At 39.0% G+C, this 20,739-nt stretch overlaps 1 protein-coding gene across 1 annotated transcript in view; it reads right to left on the bottom strand.

Annotated features, from left to right (window-relative positions):
• GUCY1A2 (guanylate cyclase 1 soluble subunit alpha 2) overlaps positions 1-20,739 on the bottom strand; it is a 158,836-nt gene that overhangs the window by 51,617 nt on the left and 86,480 nt on the right. Inside the window, exon 5 of the mRNA XM_035542651.2 lies at positions 17,325-17,810. Coding sequence (XP_035398544.1) covers positions 17,325-17,810 — 486 coding nt within the window. The remainder of the gene's footprint in view (positions 1-17,324; positions 17,811-20,739) is intronic.

Genomic DNA, 20,739 nt, shown 5'->3' with positions numbered 1-20,739 from the left:
ATACTCAACAAATACAGTTGATTCTTCTTTTTGCGGGGACTCTACTAATAGTAGTAGACCTGGACCTTTGCAGATTAATTTCCAGTGTTGAGAAGTAGAATTAAAGGTAATATCTTGAAAAGTAAGCATTTATATGTAAATGTATCCAGAGCAGGAATCTAGAACAGCAGTATGAGCAAGTCAGAAGCTGTTACAAGCCCGTTGCCAAGTTTGACTCCTTAGTCTTTCCTGGTGATCATACAGGAGGATATACAGCAGCAGCTCAGGATTTCTCATGAACTGAGAGCTGAGGCATCTGCTAGCCATCTTCACTTTTAGAAGCTCCTAATAGTACTTGCATGTAGAGAAACATGTGGGAGCAATCAATACCCCTGTCTGCCTGCCCATTTTACCCAGTCTATATGTCAGGATCTCTGTCCATGAGAAGCAGCGACTGACAAATCCCTGCAGTTTAGGTCATCTTTTCAAAGATGGATGGATGGGCAAGCACATTGCAATAGCTGGGTGGAAAATGTACAAACTGGAGAACAAAACACATGATCACAATGAGAAAAAAGTATCAAGATAAAAAAGAAACTCTAGATGGATAAAAAATGGATGGTCAAAATTTTTCAACTACAGAAGGAAGAATTAACAGAAATACAAATAGATGGACATTGTCAACCTTAAAATTGTGGATGAACATAACCAATTTGATCAGAAATTAATGCATTACTACTAATGCATTACACAGAACTGAATCTATGATGACAGATACAAAAAATGAAATACAAATTTTACTCTTTGTTGAATGACTTAATTTCAGAATGACTTTTCTACTAAAGTTTGTTGCATTACACCACTTTAAGTAAATATAGATTTGAGACCACATACTGTTCCTGCAATATTCAGGCAGACCTACTTATTTTGTTAGCATCTTCCCCTTCAGAAATTTCCATAACCATGTAAGCCAATTTAACAGCTAAATTGCACTCACAGAATGAGTAGCATCATCAGAATTGCATCATATATATCAGAGTACTACCAGGAAAAAGAGAATCCAGCTGCCTCATTTTAACTTTACTCTGAAAAAAATTATTAAAAATTATAGTAGTACCATTGAAGGATACCTTTTAAAGTGTATGTCCCTATGAAACTCCTCTGATGAAAATACTGGAGTACCAGGGGAATGATTAGGACTTCTGAGACTGACCTGCTAGTTAAGGCCAGATGTGATGATTACTGGTAAGATTGTCCAATGCTTTACCATTCTGTGACTGGTTTCAGTCTCTACTAAGATTTTCCCCGACTAAGTATTTAAACTGGAATTTCCATGCTGAATCTTAACCAAACTTTAACCTTGGTTCAGTCCTCCTCCAAAATCAGGTTTGGCAAATTTTCCGATTCTCAGCGGTTATTTTTTTCCCAATCCCTTCTCAAAAAGCATCATGACTTCTTATAATTCCCTGATCAGAGTAAATGTCAATAGCATTAGAAGAAAAGGAAGGTACTACTCAATGCAGCTAAAAATAGCAGCATTCAGCTCTGTTTGATGCTCTTCAAGACAACTGTAGAATCATAGAATCATAGAATGGTTTGATTTGGAAGGGACCTTAAAGATCATCTAATTCCATGTGCCAGGACACCTCCCACCAGACCAGGCTGCCCAAAACCCCATCCAACCTGGCCTTGAACACCTCCAGGGATGGGGCATCCACAGCTTCTCTGGGCAACCTGTGCGAGGGCCTCATCACCCTCTGAGTGAAGAATTTCCTCCTTATATCTAATCTAAGTCTACCCTCTTTTAGTTTAAAACCATCCCCCCTTGTCCTATCATTCCATCCCCTGACAAAGAGTCTCTCCCCAGCTTTCCCATAGGCCCCCTTTAGGTACTGGAAGGCCACTGTAAGGTCTCCCTTCTCTTCTCCAGGCTGAACAACCCCAGCTCTCTCAGCCTGTCTTCATAGGAGAGGTACTCCAGCCCTCTGGTCATCCTCGTGGCCCTCCTCTGAACTCGTTTGAATACTTCCATGTCCTCCTTGTGCTGGGGGCCCCAGAGCTAAATGCAGGGCTCCAGGGGGGGTCTCACAAGAGCAGAGCTCAGGGGGAGAATCCCCTCCCTCACCTGGCTGGCCTCGCTGCTTTTGATGCAGCCCAGGATATGGGTGGCTTTCTGGGCTGCAAGTGCACATTGCTGGCTCATGTCAAGCTTCTCATCAACCAGCACCCCCAGGTCCTTCTTCTCAGGGCTGCTCTCAGTCCAATATCATGCTAATCAAACTAAGCACAGTAATCAAACTTCAAAGGAAATCTCTACCTGATGCTAAACTAACTTCTGAGTTTTTGGCTTTGTAATATGAATATTATAATGCATTAATATATTTGATTGTCATATCCTTCTAGACAGGTACACAGGCAAGGGTATTTTGCTACTGCAACCATGCAATATGTTGTTTCTTTTAAAAAACAAAATGTCCTCGTTGAATATTTCAGCCATTTTTTGCATATGATTGACAGCTTTACCTTTATTAAGATTGAGTACATTTTAGTTCTATTTAAATATTTTTTCTTAATAGTCTTAATATTTCTAGCCATTCATTGACAGCCTGGCCTACTGTTAATCATTTTTCATCCCTTATGACTAATTTACACTCACTTCTGTCAGCTTCACTGGATTTTTCATAATTGGGGTATAATATATATTATACCACAGAAGAGAAGGGAGGTTGAACTTAGATGTCAAAATTAGACCAATCTATAAAAAATATGGGATATCATTTTTATATTTAATTAACTATGAAAGAAGCCAGTAATCATTGCAGCTACTTACACTGCTATACAAAGGTCTCCTCTCAAGCCTTCTGTAACTCCTTGCCAAATCGTTGACGATGGCCAAAGGATTTTCAGTCAGGCCCCACAACACATCAAAGATTAAGATTCATAAGTAATTGAAGTAATTGTGTGCACTCTACAGTTAAGAAACTGCTTCTTGATAGATATGCTCAGACTGCTGAACACTGTATAGTGAGAATGCGTAAGACTCACTGCAGATACAGTTTGCCTGTTACAGATATGAACAGTACATTTTATAGAGATTGAGCTCTACAGTAATTATCTTACAGTCACTTACTTATCCTTAATTCATATGGATTTTAGATGGAATATGATTTGCAGATGAACCTAGGAGCCCAGCAGGCAGAATATAACTTCTCCAATAATGTTAGCAGAGAACAGAGGTTAATAGACTGTCCCTGGGGCAACTCCAGTGGGTCTTTTCTAACTACCAGGAGCTAAACCTTCTGTTACGTTAACTGAAAAACTGGAAGTTGTAGCTAAATGATGTCCCCCTGGTATATAGTCAGGGTGTTGATTCAATGACAGCTCAGAAGGGAAAGTGTGGTACTTTTCCTCGTGAATAAATGAAGATGCACCAGGAATTACATATATGAACTTCTCAAAGCAGTGAAGGCTCTGAAGTGTCACACATTATTTCAGTCTTACACACACAGTGGAGGTGGGGCAAAAGATCATTTTGAAAGCAAAACCTGTAATGGCAAGTGTAAGATTTTCATCTAAAATACTCAGGAATCCCAACACTCAAAGTAATCTTACTAGCACATTTTTCAAAGCACAGCTTGAAAATAAGCATCAAAAATGCAATCTTGGTGGTCATTCTTGTGCCAATTCTGATTGCAAATTCCTACAGCAATCACAAAAATTAAATGCACTGAAAGAAGCAGGTGGAGGGAGAACTGGCTTTAGTTGTAGACCTGTCTCTCTCAGCAGGTTTACTGTAAAAGCTTAATAGATAATTTGGATTATAACTGTTACAGTGGAGTGTTCATCACCTTGATTTTATTTAAGAGCTGAAAGTAACGTGTGTGTTTGGGGCAGGTGTTCCTATGCATTACACGATTAAAAGATTAACTATGATTAGTAAAAATTACTACAGATTACTGAAAAATTAACTGTGCATAAAAGAATGGGAATGAAAGTTCAAAAATTGCTGTTTTATTTCATGAAGAACATCTACCTTTAGTAGCTTGCCCCTTGTAGATCCTTTATCTTCCTCTGAAGGGTACTTGTGTACTATTGTTTCTATCTCCTACATACACACAAGTGTGTGTACATATTTATTATATCACTCCACAGTGAATATCTAAAATAAAAATAATCACCCTAAAATAATCCATGCCAGTGTCTGTACAGACTGTTACACTCTCTTTTTCCAAATAAATAAATTAATTGGAAACAAATAGTCATCTTGCCTTCACTTTAGAGGTAAACACAGTTGAAGTACTGTCTTTACCTCAAAGTATCATCCAGAAATAAAAGCCCTCAATGCAAGTTGCACTACTGATTTTAGTTAAAGCTGGCTGTCCGTTTGAGACAAAACTGACTGCTAAAATTTACTGTGCAATTCAGGATGAAGAACTACAGAATACTCCTGGATATCTTCATGTTATACACAGGTGAACAAATGTGTACAAGATTACTTTGGATAGTGTATACGTAAATATTTCATAAGCATCTTTTGCTCAAGGATACTCTTTCTTGAGCAAAAGAAACCTTTACGTGTCACATGTATGAGGAAAAATATATTGCTGTTCAAAGTTTATTTGGCTTATTCTTATGTATATAATTTATGTAATAAACTATATATATGTAATAAATTATAAATTATTATAAATTAAAAGTAAATTAATATAAATTAAAAGTAAATAACTTATGTATATAATTTTTATTACTGTATCACACCTGTAGACTTTAATACTTTAGGCCTACTTACAGCAAATTGTTTAATTCTGGTGGGTAACACTGCCTATAACTCACCAGATGATGCAAAAAGACAATCTAAGTTTCATTTTTACATTCATTTAATTCTTTTACTTGTTTGAGCAGAGCTAATCCACTCAAGTCAAAGCACAGTAACTCATGAAAAAAACTCACAGAAAATGTCCACCAAGAGGAATGGAGGCAAGGGCAAGCCCATTTTCTTCCACCTACTTATTCTTACTTTTTTACTGGGAATGACAAAAAAGACTGGTGTAAGAGGTCCTCAAACAGCTTTTTTTTTTTTTTCTCTGTTCTTAGACCCCGTGCCACTTTTAACAAGGTCCTAATGGAGTAACTAGACATAGGTATTCTTCAGCCTTTTCCAGGTCTTTGATTTCTTATCCTCCTTCCTTAGAGTAACAGATACTTTTTCAAATTCAGTTATGTTTCTAAATGCATCAAATCCTGCTTATGGTCTCATGTGTTTCTGTTATTTTAATCACCAGAAATATTTATTTCTGCTTAAGTATGTATTTTATAATTTTAAGTTGGCAGTAAACTTGGAATATTAAACAGTTTCTCTACACTGCACACCCTGTTTACAGGCACAGCATTTAAACTGTATATGCTATATTTAGCTGAAGGGAAGCTTATTACTAAACTGTTTCTTATCACTTATGAGCAGTCTGCCAATAGCTAGAAAGTCTCCTATTGCTGGAAGATATTCTATAAAGTTTCATTTTATAAGATTGAAATAATAACGAACAGCAGTTGCAATATCAGTTTCCTCTTAAAGAGCTTGAGAAATGAAAATAAAGAAATAAGCAGCAGGGAAAGGCGTAATGACTTAGATAATTGTAATTTAATGTTCCTCCCTTTTCTCCCTTGACTCTTCTCACTGAGAAAACTAACTCTGCTTGGGTGTAATTTTTTTCCCCACACAAAAGTGTTATTCTTCATCTTAAAAGACTTGGCTCTCATTTCACCCATTGCCTGTTCATGTTTCCTCTCTGTCCCCATATACAGACACACTGATCTAGGTGCATCCATAAAGAACATAACCTTGCATTTCATGGCATAAATTTCAAAATGAAAGGCTAAAAAGTCTGCCATATTTCATAAGTAGCTATTATGGCTTCTTGTACTTCTTCAAGTTTCAACATTCACTACTGTCAAAGATGGACCATTATAGTGTTCCCCTGACAATTAGATAATTGAGGTTATAGTGTAGCCACTGATTTTTCCCTTTGTTACTAATTTCAGAAAGAAAAATCTGCTATATAAATTACTTTTCATGATGTAATGTTTAAATTGCCCAAAGAAACTTTAAAGTAACAGAAAATATTTTTATTTTTCCCTCACTGGGAATAATGAAATCTGTTTGTTGTTGTTGTTGTTTGGAGGTGGTGATGTTTTTGTTTGTTTGTTTGTTTGTTTGTTTCTGATTTGTAACTTCACATTACGAGGGAGGGAAAGGGAGGGGAGGGGAGGGGAGGGGAGGGGAGAGGAGAGGAGAGGAGAGGAGAGGAGAGGAGAGGAGAGGAGAGGAGAGGAGAGGAGAGGAGAGGAGAGGAGAGGAGAGGAGAGGAGAGGAGAGGAGAGGAGAGGAGAGGAGAGGAGAGGAGAGGAGAGGAGAGGAGAGGAGAGGAGGGGAGAGGAGGGGAGAGGAGGGGAGAGGAGGGGAGAGGAGGGGAGAGGAGGGGAGAGGAGAGGACTTTTGTCAGAAAAGAAAAAAAATCTGCATATTTTATTACAGATAACTTTACTGCTCAGCTGAGCCACAGAGTTGCATTGTTTGGAGCTGCAACACACTGGTTTCCCTAGTGATCAACCAGCATATTAGCATCTGCCAGAATGTCAGCCTTTATCTTTCTCTAATGACTGTCAGTGAAATTACCACCTCAGTTTCCTTGGTTGATGAAATACAATTTATATTTCTCTTCTTAGCTAAAAGTGAACAGAATCAGCATTAACATTAAGGACCCTTGAATACTCCATTGCCTCTTACAGTCAATCCCAGACATTACTGATTGTTCCTACAGGAGTATGCAGCACTTACCTCTTTGCACGAAGATCATCATTTCCATTTGTAAAAGTCATGGAAAGTCAAGCTTTGAACTAATCTGTCAAGTATTCTAAGGGACCCTACTGAGAGACAGAACAATGCTCAGTGGTGAAGGGAGTTACTCCAGTGTCAATATAACATAAAGCAATGAAATTTGGAAAAACATAAATTTGGGTTGATGATGATTGCATAAGAGAAATTAAAATGCAGTGAAACTACATTTTACTCAATCAAAATACACTCCTTGCATTAAAGAATATGACACTACATTAAGGAAGATAACATGATTAAAAAAACATAACAATAAATCACATGAAAAGTAGATGACACTAACAGGGAAGAAGCAACATTTCAAGCACATAGGCTGCAGATAAGTTGATAAGGTGAGCACTAAGTGGGTGAGATTTGGCTCACCTAACCAGAGAGATCTATAATGTAATGACAGTTATTCTCTCTCTGTTCAGCGTGCAACCCATGGACAGAAGTGGGGATTCTAACAGTCATCTGACCTGTGCTAAGCATCTCCTTTGGGAAAAGATGAATCTCACACTAAAAAGATGAATCTCACCCTAAAAAAGATTAATGCTTACCCTATAAAATCATACTTTCCTCTGCTGACTGTGAGGATAGTCTAGATGACTAGTTCTTTATTGTAAATAGCATAGTTTCACCTTCTCTGTCTCAGAACAGTGTAAGAGAAGGTTCTAACAAGACCATGGGAAGAAGAGGCAGAAGGGCAGGCTGAACATGGAAGGTCACAGAGTTTTAGAAGCAGGACAGGGCAAGTGCTGGGAAACCAAACAGTCCTTTAGTAAAGCTGATCCCTAGAAATACAGATAAACAAGTGAAAAAAGCTGATCTCTAGAAATATAGATGAACAAGTGCAAAACCTGCATATGCTCCATATGTCAGGCTCCTTTCCACTCAAAGATAAATCTAAGCTCAAAACAACACTTATTGGAGAATATGAAGTTTAAGTGATTCCTATGATTACACTAACAAAACAAACAAACAAACAAAATATCAGTAACTTCAAGCTTTTTAATTTGTTTTGAAGACCTGGAAATAATTTCTCAATGAGCACAGTCAAGGTATTTCCCCGGCTGTCTCTTCATCAGACTTAAGTTCCATGCATACTCCTCAATCTGGGCTTACTGGAGCACGTCTTTGCTTCCTGCACAACTAGTTTGCATTCCTGAGGGAATGTACAAATATCTAAGGAGGTTGCTTCTTATTTCCCATCCCATGGGACCAGGATTCAGGATGGGAATGCACCTGGAATGGGAATCTGGGAAGTGTTCTCAGCTACTGCAGTACAGACCTCTGCCTTCCCACATTTTTCATTATCCTCTTTACTCATATTTCATTCCAACTGCAAGACTAAACTACACAGTACCTTGAAACGACATATTTCTTTTATGAAAGCTGAAATGTATTCCATTTAAAGGAATACTGCAAAATTCATCCTTAAGATGAAATTCTTGCATTTGACTCTATAAGAAACTTTTGAAGTCATCAGTATCTCCCAGTGGGCTTTTCTTTCATCTGTTTTCTGCCCTAAGTTGTAGATCTGGAAACTTAGGGAAAGGCTATGGTATATGGCAATGTGGTGTTCCACACTTTTCATTCGGATTTCATTATTCCTGTCTGTGACTTCTAGTTCTGTTGCAAATGGAATACCTTTTTAACTGGTATGGGACAAAGACCGAAGAAAAGGGAGATCTTCACCATTCCAGTTTTATATTAAGGCAACAGTCTCAGCACTCACCACAGACAGCAATTTATTTAATATCCGTATTCTATGTCATTGACTTCTCCCCATATGTCCTTCTACCCATATCCTTCTCCCAAATACATCCCTGTAAATCAGCAATGAACTTACAATATTGTCATTCAGTGTGGGACTTGTACTACCTAGCTTTGGTCACACTAAAGTCAAGCCTCTAATTTTAACTATTCAATCATAATCTTTCTATTGTCAGTGATGAGAAAAATGAACTTCCATGGCATGATTCATTCCATCTTGAAGTCTAGAAACATCATTTTACCCATTTACTACAGCAGGACACAAAAATTCATGTCTTCACTTAATTGCTTCCATGCCCAGCCTGCAGTGTAATATAAAAAACTGCTCCCATGTTATCATTTTTTTTTTTTTTTTTTTTTTTTTCCTGAGCCAGGATGGCCAAAGACTTGGATGACTTAGTTTGTGAAACTCTCAGAAGACCCTGGGTGAGCTGTTATCTTCTCATGCACCATGTGCCTTCCAAAGTGCACTACAGAATGTTCCTGCCCCCAGAAAGTACTCTGTAACAGGAAAGAGATTGCACAAGTGTGTTGGCTGCTAGTGCTGAGATACTGTCTGTCAGCAGCAACAGCAAGATCCCAATTAGCTAAAATAAATAAATAAATAAATCCTGTATTTTGGCATGCATATTTTGGCATGCAGGTCAAGGATGTTATTAAATCAGTCACGCAAGGAGGAAAGAGGTGAAGTATTTTGGGCTGTCTATGGTAGAAAGATATGAACAAGTCAATCTAAAATACAAATCTCATGAATAAATGTTAAAGTGACGTTGGAGACTGGAGAGAAACTGGATAGGTTATTTCATGGAGAGGTAATGCATGTGTGCTCTTTCTTTGGAATGCAGTTCAGAAAGGCTGCTACTGAGAATGGTCTAAATATGCTTGGTCCTGGAGGATCCCACAGGATCCCATACCTGAAGTATTGTGTCCAGTTCTGGGTCCCCAGTACCAGAGAGACCTGGGCATACTGGAGAGAGCCCAACACAGGACAGCCAAGATGATGAAGGCACTGGAGCATCTCTGCTGTGAGGAGAGGCTGGGAGAGCTGGGACTGCTCAGCCTGGAGAAGAGGAGGCTCAGGGGGATCTCATCCGTGTCCATAAATCCCTGAAGGGAGGCTGCAGAGAGGCCGGAGCCAGGCTCTGCTCAGCGGTGCCCAGTGCCAGGACAGGAGGCAATGGGCACAGCTGGGCACCCAGGAGGCTCCCCCTGAGCACCAGGCAGCACTTCTGTGCTGGGCGGGTGACGGAGCCCTGGCACAGGCTGCCCAGAGAGGCTGTGGGGTCTCCTCCTTGGGGATCTCCAAACGCCTCCTGGACGTGGTCCTGGGCAGCCTGCTCTGGGTGTCCCTGCTTGGGCAGGAGTTGGACCAGACCTCCAGGGGTCCCTTCCAATCTCAGCCATTCTCTGATCCTGAGGTAGCTTCTAGGCCTACATTTCTATCTGTATATATAACAAAGATAGAATACTGACCTTTTCCAAATTAACCAAAATGCATGTGTTTTCTTGATGTGTGAATAGAAACCAAAGCTTAGGTCTGTTTGCATTTTCAAGTTTTCTATATGATTTTCCACTGCACAGAAAAGCTTTGAAATACAGTTAAATTGTATGACATTGTGAACCTTGAAAACATCTGTTAGATTAAAGTACTTTGGGCTGTTTTTTTGTTTGTATGTTTGTTTGTTTGTTTTTCCAGAAATGAATTCTACATGTTGGATACACTATCATTTATAGAGTTCCCAAAATCTTTGGGATACTTTAAGAAAAATCCCATTTTTTAAAGGCGGCAAAAGTTTTCAAAATAGCATTCAGGAATCTTCTTTAGTTTCTATCTTAGTGTTTGGCTCTCTTAGCTTCTGCCTTTCAACTTTTCAAAATTAACTCCTAAGCAATGAAAACTTATGCCTCAATTTCAAGGTAACTCTGAAATGCTTTTGTGATGTTGAATTCTGCTTTTTGCAACCCCCCCCGCCCATGTCAGGAGAAGTGGATTACAAGTGTCTGTCTATGAAGTTCAGTTCATCTGGTAAAGCTCATTTTTAACAGTATCTTACTACAAATCCCAGCTCCTTTCCCAAGAGTCTAATTATGAATCAATTGCTCTTACCAGGCCTGAGGGCATTTTATTTTTAGTGAGTTTAATGATGCCACATGCTGGCAAGTTCATGAGCATTTTACAAGAAGAGTTTTATTCAAACTTCTTTCTATAGCACCTACTTAGCAGTCTTAAGCATAAATCTTACAGTATCCAGCATATGGAGGAATTCTTTTATCTACACATTGATTTCACAGAGTGCTGTTTTCTTTATGAAAGGAAAATAGACAAATGGTTCTTGCTGTGTAGACAACATCTAGTATTCTAAAATTTGGGTGTGGGTTTTTGTTCTTTTTTTTTCACTAGTTAAAATACAGACATGCAAGAAGAATTACAGTTTACATAATGCCAACATCAGGTTTGCACACAACAGTCATGGAACACATAAGTCATAGTGCATAAATGATTTCTCTCTTTTGTAGGCAAGTATGAAACTGCAAAAATCATACTGAATGTTTACGACGAATAAAAAACGCTCTGGTTGGCATTCTGCCTTATGTGAGGTAGTTGCAATGTCAAAGTAAAGAACTGTCTAACGAAACAAGCAACCATTAAAATAATCATGTATAATTTAAGACACACATTTCAGTTTAATGTGATAGGAGTTTTCCAGCAGTAAGAAGGGTCTTAGATTGCTGTAGCTACCCCTAGTATTAAAACTACCACTGAACAGCAACCTCATCAAGATTATATGAGCTTTCATTTATCTGTCTTGAAATTTCTATATTCTCCTAACTTCCCTAAGTATCCTCCACGTTCATTTCAGAAATTAGAGTACAACTTATGAATACTATTTGAAAGAATGAAAACACTGCATCACGGAGGGCTGAAGTATATGAAAGGCCAGCCTTAAGTTGTCAGGATTGTGCTAAGTATCCTCTAGGCCTGGGACAATACTGGACTGTTGACACAGAAATAGCTTAGGCTGATGGAATGTGAAATTAATATTCTCCAGTCCTTCAGAAGAACTAAAATTTAGACAGCTGAAAAACCTGACACAAGGAAACAAAGGACTTAAGTATTAATGGTGGGTTTTAAAAAACATAGCATGATGAAGACCTGCATGCTGTAAAAGGGCACACTCCTGGCCATGGTTCTTTTCTAGCCACTGTAACTGGGCTTTCTTCTCAATATGGAGCAGGGAGCCCCAAAGGAGGATAAACTTCTGTGTGCTGCCCAAACAAAATGTCAGGATGTAGCCAGTGTTCACACAGAAACTGTGAACATGGGAAGCACTCCCACAACCAGCAAGCTGGACTTAAGCTCTAAGGCTCCCCGGCAGTCTGAGAGAAATGTAACGGGACACATAAACAAATGAGGGCTTCTCAGGTAAGAGAAAAGTGGAAGGACGGACTAAAGAGAGAGAGAAGGAAATATATACTAGCACGATATTCCTGAAGAAATCATACACGGAAGCAGAAGTCCTGGACTCTTAAGAGGATTCTTGGGTGATTAATTGCCTAGAGCAGGGGAACATGCACAGATGTTTTGGCGCTTTGTGCAGGTCTGTATGTTTATAAAGTAAAGAATGACTCTTCTGGAGCCTGCATATCTGTTTACCTCATTTGTACATCTCCCTAAAGACAAGAAGTGTAAATCCACCACAAGGCTGCAAAACAAATACAGGCTTAAAGTAATGGGAAGTCTTGAAATATACTGGAGCTCTCTGGTGATAATAACGCAGATGTGCAGGGTGATTTCAGACAGAAAGGAACCTTCTGTGTTTTGTTTTGTTTTTTAAATATAACCCCAAAACACTTCTGATTTCCCCAAAAAATATTGGCGCCCCAGCTTTGCCCTGTCTCCATAATGGAGTGAGACACTCTGTGTGACAGCAAAGTCCATGCACAGGCTGGAGAAAGTCAGTGCTATAGCCTGCTCAGAGCAAGAAAAGCAAGAAGATTCAGAAGCCCTCTGTGGTGGGACCTGAACAGAGCAGCCTGCTAAAGAGCAGCTCTACACAGCTGTGTGGCACCATGGAGAGAAGAGTTTCTGCGTGATGGGGATTTTATTCTATTATCCACTCTAACCTGACTTTAAATTAACAAGAAGAAGCAACACTTGTTCCATCGGTAATCCCCAAATTCGCATCAATTTATCTTTAAATAGGATACTATAATATTTTCTGTATATACTATTGCTCATAGGGGAGTGTTGGTATAGTTTACATATTTTAATTGCATTTCATACAATCTTCACTCTGTAGATGCCTCAGCTGAAGCTAAAAGAATTTGAATCCTTCCCAACATAGTCAAGTAGTTGCATTGAACACACAAGGTTAAAACCAAGGAAGTGATGGAAAGAAGACAAAAGTAGTGGCCATAAGTTTTACGTGAAAACTTGCAAATTATGCTTTTTAACTTATGGAACATTAAGCTTGCAAAACTTCAGAACAGTCTGAAGCTCATGAATCCTTGTCATTGCAGTATCCTTTAGTCATTGTAGCACCAACAATAAACTTAATGACTTATATGTGATTGTGTACAAATATCTTACACCAAGGAGGATAGTTAAGGAAGTAGGAAAGTACTTAAATTGCTTTTTTGTTTCTGTTTGTTTGCTTTAACTAAAAATGAATACTGATTTCTGCTGGTTGAAAATGCAGCAGAATCAGTTATATAGCAGAAGATGTACAGCAAAGAAATTTTGCCAGCTGACAATAATTCATTGCCCAAAACATTTAGTACTCTGTGCTCAGTTATGAAAAGTGGGACTCATCACTTAACAGAAAGTGAAGTTCAGGGTTAGGAGAAAATCCACCTTGAAGAAATGTCTTCAGCAATGAATATTGCACTGTCCAGAGAAAGGACAAAGAAACCCAGCCAACATACACAGCCACCCAGCCAATGAATGCGTGACCAAAAAAACAGCCACAGCACGTGCTGTCTTTACTGTATGCAGCAGTTAAAGGACAAAGAAGAGAAACGGGGTTGTTTCAGAAAGAAAAGAGTTAAGAAAACAGGCCTACCCAGGCAAAAAGACTCAACAACAAAAGTATTTAAAATGAGCCTATATCAAAGACATTATTTAGAGAGAGAAACAGAGGCTGCAGGAAGCTTGAACATAGAAGATTTCAGCCTGCAGGGATAAGTTTTAAATGCTAGCCACGGCTGTGGCATATCTAAATAGTTTTTTTAATAAATAGGTGGCTTAGCTGAAGCATCGTTTCCCAGCTCTTGGCTCACAAATGACAGGAATTCAGATACAGAGAAAAACAGGTCAAAACAAAGATACAGTCAAGTCAACCAGTATATACTTTACCCAAAGCAATTGTTTTCAAAATTTATTGAGATCTTATCTTTCTCAGTGCTTTTTCTCCTGGAGCCCATGTTTCTATCTGCATGTCCACAGACACTGACTTACCAAGCAGCTCAGGTCTTCAAATCTGCAACTACATTGCTATAATTTGCACTCCCTGCTTGACAGCATCCTTTTCTCCCACTCCTCAGTACCAAGCCAAACATGATTAGCTCAGATAGTCAGCAGCACCAGTTCCCAAAGGCATTGCCAGGTCTCAGTTCTCTCGCATCCTCTCTCCTTTGTGATTACCCCAAGACTGTCCCTATTCATCTTTTTATCAAAGCTATATGTAAGCAGATTCTTTCTAAAGTTTCACTCTCTAAAACACAAATTTCTAGAACTGTCACCCAGGCTCGTATCACGATGCATCTCAATTACTGTGATGTTCTCCTTCAGCCTGTAGGAATGTAATCTGTCATCCCTCATATCCATTTAAAATTCTGCTGTGAAGTTTATTTTCAGAGCCCATCATTTGCCTGTGTCATTCATACCTGCGCATCATTCCACTGGATACCCTTTCCCTGTCTCATCAGTTATAGCTACTTACTTTCATTTCCAAGGTATTTCAAAGTCTGATTCATCCCCCTTCAGCCCTCAACAAACATTTCTTATTCTTCAACCAACACATCATTATGCTTGCCCTCCATGTTCTATGTTAAATACAGGCATCTTTGTTAAATACAGGCATCTTTGTTCTTCTTTCCATGTCATACTTCTCTGTACATATTCCTGAATGAATAGTATGAGACAATTGAAAAGTATTATGTTCATTATGTTCATTGTCTGACTCCAAAATTAGAAGCACTGAGGTTCTGAATTTAAAATGCTGTAACAGTAAAGCTGGGTGAATAATTTACAGCATGGAATCTATTTAATGAATTTTGCTTAATATTCTGTTTACAAAATGATGAATTTGGTATTCAGAAGTACTCTCCAAATAATCTTTGCAAATAATTCTTTCCATGTTCCTTCAACAGAAGCAAATTTGAAAATTGTTGTGTTTTGATGTATATATAATATAGGTCACATGATGAATTTCTGTAGCCTAGTTACAGGACTATATCTTAGAGGCAGGCTGCAGGTACAAACACTGGTGATTACATATCTCAAATTCATTGCTTGACAATAACTTCTAAAATTATAGTTGTGGTGTTGATCATACTTATTAATAAAATTAGCTTCCAGAATATCATCTGAAACAAATGAAAAATATAAACACATGAGCTATTTTTATTTAAAAATGCAAATGCTTTTTCAAAAGGAATTGTCATTTTATTTTAAGCTTGTTTCTCTAAGGAAATGAAAGAGGGTTCAATGCCCGGGTTTTCCGTCTTTCTGTAATGCTTAACTGAGTCACTTTTACCTAGCCCCACAGTAACTTTTTTAGACTCCTAGTTAAAAGGAAAAAGGAAAAAAAGGAAGAAAAAAAAATAAAGATTTCAAAGACCAAGTTCCCACAGGCTGGGAGAAGATCCATGACTGGATGGATGTGGGAGGTTCAGAACAGTGTCCCCAGCGGTGGAACTGACTGTCATGTGAGCCTGGCAGCAACACGATCTCGTTGGCATCCCGGGCTCAGCGATCAGCAAGCAGGGCAGGTGCACACAGCTCCAAAATAACGACAGCACACACCACCCTGCTCACTGGGAGGGGGGCTGTGGAGCAAATTCAGTGGTGGCGGGGCTGTAGGGATGCTCAAGGGACATGGGGGAGTAGGGTGATGAATGAAAACCTAGGATGAAGTGATCTGAGGAAGAACTAGATGTATTAAGGCAGTAGCAGTGGAGAAAGGCTGTTAGATACCCTTCCATAGAAAAATAGGGTTTGTTTATTCCTATTCTCATAGAATTACATGGGGGTCTAATTTTTTTTGGAGTACTTGTACCTTTTTGGGATGCATAAATCTTACTTTGCCTATCTGAGCAGCCACCATATTATTTCACTGGTCAGGACAATATTGCTGTGCAGTAACATCTTTCATCCAAAGTGGCGCAAAGAAAGCTAGGTGAAGAGCAGTAATACATGGTCTAAATGGCATAATATTTGTGAGTTATGTAAAAATATTCTTTCATAGTGTTCTCACAGGACTCAGCCAACCTTACTTCCAAACAGGTCAGAGAGTATGAGATACTTTACTTCCTATTGCTACGCAACTGCAGTTTTTAACAAAAAATGTCCTGAATGCCTCAAAACAGTTAACTAAAATAAATCATCTGGGAAAACACTAACTACACCCATGTACCAGACACAGCATGTGAAACAGGGTCACTAGATATGGCTCTCAGCTGTGGGTCAGAAGTCTCTCAAGTCACATTCTCAGAGTTGACTTGAGAACCAGTGCTTTAACAGATTAATACAAACCAAGATCAAACTTCCAATCTTTTCCAGCTATAACACCACAAACATTTTCAAATGATGGTCACTACCTTCCGTTGTAGCCCTCTTCTAGCATGGCATTTGGCTTCTGAGCAGGGGTGAAGGTGTTTTTAGTTTTCTGTTTCTCACTGCTCTAGTCTGCCGGTCAAAGGCAATAAATTATATTAATCTCCCTATGTTGGGTGTGTTTGCCTGTGATGGTAACTGTTGAGTGATCTCCCTGTCCTTATCTCAGCTCTTGAGGCCTTTCCCTTATATATTCTCCTCGTCTTCCTTTTAGGACAGGGAATGAGAGAGTGTGGTGGTGTTCAACTGCCCTGCATGGTAAAACCAATAAAATGGACAACAGCTGTCTTCTTCCTTGTTTTCAGTGGAAGGTTAAATCCTTTATTACCCTCTTTTTAAGTGAATGCCTTGTTCTTTATGGAAATTTTTAATTTATGAAAAAATATTAAATTAATAATAAATTAATAAAAATAAACTAAAAAAATTAATTTATTGAAAATATAAGTGTCTAAACCTGAAAACATTCAGGATTCCGCTGAAACAGAAATTATTTGAGTGCCTTCCAGGAGATGTGTTTTAGCCTAGGATAATCATTATGGACTTCAGCACCCTTAGTACACTATGATCAATGTGTCACTTAAAGGAAACCAGACTATATAACCAGACTGTAACACAGGAGGTGTATGTCCCTGTAAGAAAACAGGAATATGGCATATATTCCCATGGGGGAAACACAATGACATCTCAGCATCAAAGCATTTGATCTTGGACATATTTCAAATTTAATTTTTTTCCTGTGAAACAAATAACTGCCTTTCCCATTTTTATAGGCAAAGTCTGTAATTTAAGAAGGTGGCTACTGGTAAGATTTCATATCTCAATTTCAATTAGATTTTGCTAACTTAGGGCTTGAGCTGTTACCTTGTAGATGTCCAGGAATCCACACTGATGGTCAAACCGTGTGTAGAGTTCGTTCAGCATGCTGATGACCTGCATGGGTGTGCACTGTGCGCAGATGGCAGTGAAGCCAACAATGTCCGAAAAGAGCATGGTGACATCATCAAATTTCCTGGCCTGAACCTGCTGCCCCTGCCACAACTGCTGAGCCACTTCTTCAGGGAAAATAGAAATAAGGAGATCTACTGTTTTCTTTTTCTCCTCTTCCAGGGCTTGGTGTGTGCATTCTAGCGTTGCCTTCAGCTTATCCATTCGTTTTTTCAAGCCATCCTGGGCCTTTGCTTGCTCCCCAACCAATATGACATCGCGAGTAGCATCATGGATAGGAATGTCCGAAAGGTGGAGGCCTCGGCCCATCAGTTCATCCAGCTTGTCCACACAGGGGGACCCCAGAAACAAAATTGAATTTGATTCTGGCACATGAATCATTTGTCCTTTAATTTCCATCACCTAAAAAATAAAAATAAGAATAGTTTAAAAAAGTAAAAATCAGTTTATAGGTGGATCTCCATTCTACCTTCCCCCTATTTACTCTTCAGATAGAATGATAGCCTTTTATACCACCTATTCAAGTAATGAGACTCAATAGTCTACCCACCAAGGTGAGTCATAAAATATCCTATACTCACACAAAAATATTCCCAAATCAGATGTTGGACTCCATTCCAGCCCGATTAAATACAAAAGCAATCACAATTACATGTATTTCTCAGAATCGGTATAAATACTGTTTCTAAGTTTTGCTCCTAGAATGTACCTGGTCTTAAATCCAAATTCCAAATTAGCTTCTTCTCTGTTAATTAGATACAAATTCTAAAACCATAAAATGAAAAGGAAGCTACAAATATCTGAAAGCAGACCAGTTAAATAGTGAAGTAGTTCTTTTTCAGCAAACAGCTACTAATTCAAATGTGGCCATGCCATTGAGTAGTCAAATAAGAACAGACATGAGAAAGAATTCTATAAAATAATGAACGGCACGGAAAAAGTGCATCAGTGCTCCTATTTCCATCTGCCTTCTCGTATATGCAGAGTACTTGAAGGGTGACATTCTGTTAGAGTTTGCAGATTTCTTGCTGATACAGATCTGTATAATTTGTATTTGCAGAACAGAAGGAAGAACAGTAGGAAAGGAGCATCAGAAAAGATCAAGGGCTCCATTGCACTGTTTTACCAATTTTACATTTGCCTGTTAAATGGCTAGGTGTTCCAACTTCTGAATGATGTCCAGTGGCTGATAATGAATGAGATCCTGGCTTATTAACTCTTGCACCAGGACGGCAGTTCAGCACAAAAATACCAGATTGAAATGCACATTGAAACTCAACTGTAGTGATATATTTCAAGTTTGGGGCTACATACATTCTGATTTTTATTAACTTACTCAGGTCACACAAGAAAAATTGTCAGTTAAAGCACTATTTTTCACCTGATTATAGTATAAAAAACAAACAAACAAACAAAAAACCTAAGATGAACATGTTTTGCTTAAGCAGAAAAGAATTAAATAGGATAAAGTAGCCATCTTTGTAAACACAGCCTCTCATAGACTCTGCCATGAACCACATTAACTGTTAATGTTTTCATTCCAGGAGTACACAAAGAGCAGGGCAATACTGCACTAGGTGACCTAAAAAAACCCACAGTCTTTAACCCAAGAGATCTCAGATCAAGGATCTCAGAGTCAAAACAGATGCAACAAACAAACCTTTTGCATCTAAGCAAAGAATTCTCATAAGTGTTAGGAACCATAATGTCTTAATTCTGTATTTTTATATTCCACAAAATTCCTCCTGAAACAAAAAGGTCTCCTCCAGTCACAATTTCATGCTTCATGCAGACATTTTCTCATCCTCACATGATTCAACATATCATTTAATCCTCCTTCCATCCATAATCCTCCCAAGCAAAATAGGAAAACCTCAGGCAGAGAACCCAGAGGTGTCTGTAATAGCAATGTGATTTAAGCATCCAGAGGTCTGGAAGCTCCTGCTGTGCTGACAGCTACTCCTGCATGGGACCTTCCATGTTTGGGGGAGATGTAGAGAAGTTCCTGTTTCTATTAGGAATTTTCTACATCAAGTAATGTGCTGTTATTGCAGATCCTACTGCCAATATGAGGACAAGCCTATCCTGTCCCCATGTCCCATCCACTGAAGCATACCCCATCCTGCCAGCAACACAGCACGTGCAGCTTCTGATGCCAGCCTGGGAACTCAGCAAATGCAAGAAAATAAAAGAAATTATGATTGTCAATTTTCCAAATTTATATTCCCACATACCTACTAATATCTACATTTCTAAACCTTGTTTCCTCAACTCTGATCTGGGAGAGCAATCTCTGGGAGAAAGCTGATCAGCTATCTAGCTGGGCAGATTTACTACTCCAAGACTAATTGTTCTTTTTAATTTTTAAAACATATGACTCCCTGCTTAACACATAAGGGAAATAGATGCTTTCTTCATGCATGCAGCCTCATGCTGTCAAAGGACACGTGAAATTGTTTTAACTCTGAAGTGCAAATTGCTAAATGTGAAATACATAATATAGCATTTCTATATTCTCTTCTTACTTTTTCACCCTTTCCAGAGAGTTTTTCTTTTTTCCTATGTCCAGAACATCACTGGTGTACAAAATAAATGTACCTCATATTATCACTTCTCTCTTCCATCTCCAGGAGAAAAGAGGCTGTCAGCTCGGGAGGTGAGAGTGTGACCACGGCCCCTGGCTTGCCTGGCCCGTCAGCAGGCAAGCCACCTGGCTTGGAGCCGTGCTTCTCCTGACAACCTGCTGTGAGACTAGAAGAAAATTAATGCACCCCTCTGTGCTCCTGCTTCTCTTTTGTCAATTTTAGGTGTTAAACTCTTTGATGTGATCTCTATCTGTGTGAATATATTGTGCCAACCATCCCCGAGTGGATTCTTCCCTGGGAACACTGATCGAGTGACTAACGCAGTAAGCAAGCACTCCGGAGTCCTCTGCTCTGCCTCTGGGTAACCCCAGGCAAATTATCAACTCTAAGTGCTTATTTGTGCTTTCATCACAGCAGGAACAATGATATCGACCTCCCTATAACACATTTCAAGACTTCTGTGTGAGAAGCAGTGAAAGACAAGGGCAATTCTGTAAAATGCCTAACTAATAATAGCCTGTTCCTCTGCCCAAGTGAGCTGAGCCCCTGCTTAAACAGGGTTGAGGGTTTCTACAGCATGTTGAGAAACATCTGCAAAGGAACTGCTCAGTTTCCTAAAAGTGTCTGTTGCAGTTTAACCCAGCAGAAAGCTAAGCACCACACAGCCGCAGTTGGATGGGGAACTGGAAAAGAAAAAGGTAAAACTCATGGGTTGAGATAAAGATAGTTTAATAGGACAGAAAAAG

The sequence above is a fragment of the Cygnus atratus genome, chromosome 1 (genome assembly GCF_013377495.2).
Source record: "Cygnus atratus isolate AKBS03 ecotype Queensland, Australia chromosome 1, CAtr_DNAZoo_HiC_assembly, whole genome shotgun sequence".
Lineage (NCBI taxonomy): Eukaryota > Metazoa > Chordata > Aves > Anseriformes > Anatidae > Cygnus > Cygnus atratus.
The sequence above is the reverse complement of the archived record's forward strand: the minus strand, read 5'-3'. Positions and strand labels throughout refer to the sequence as shown.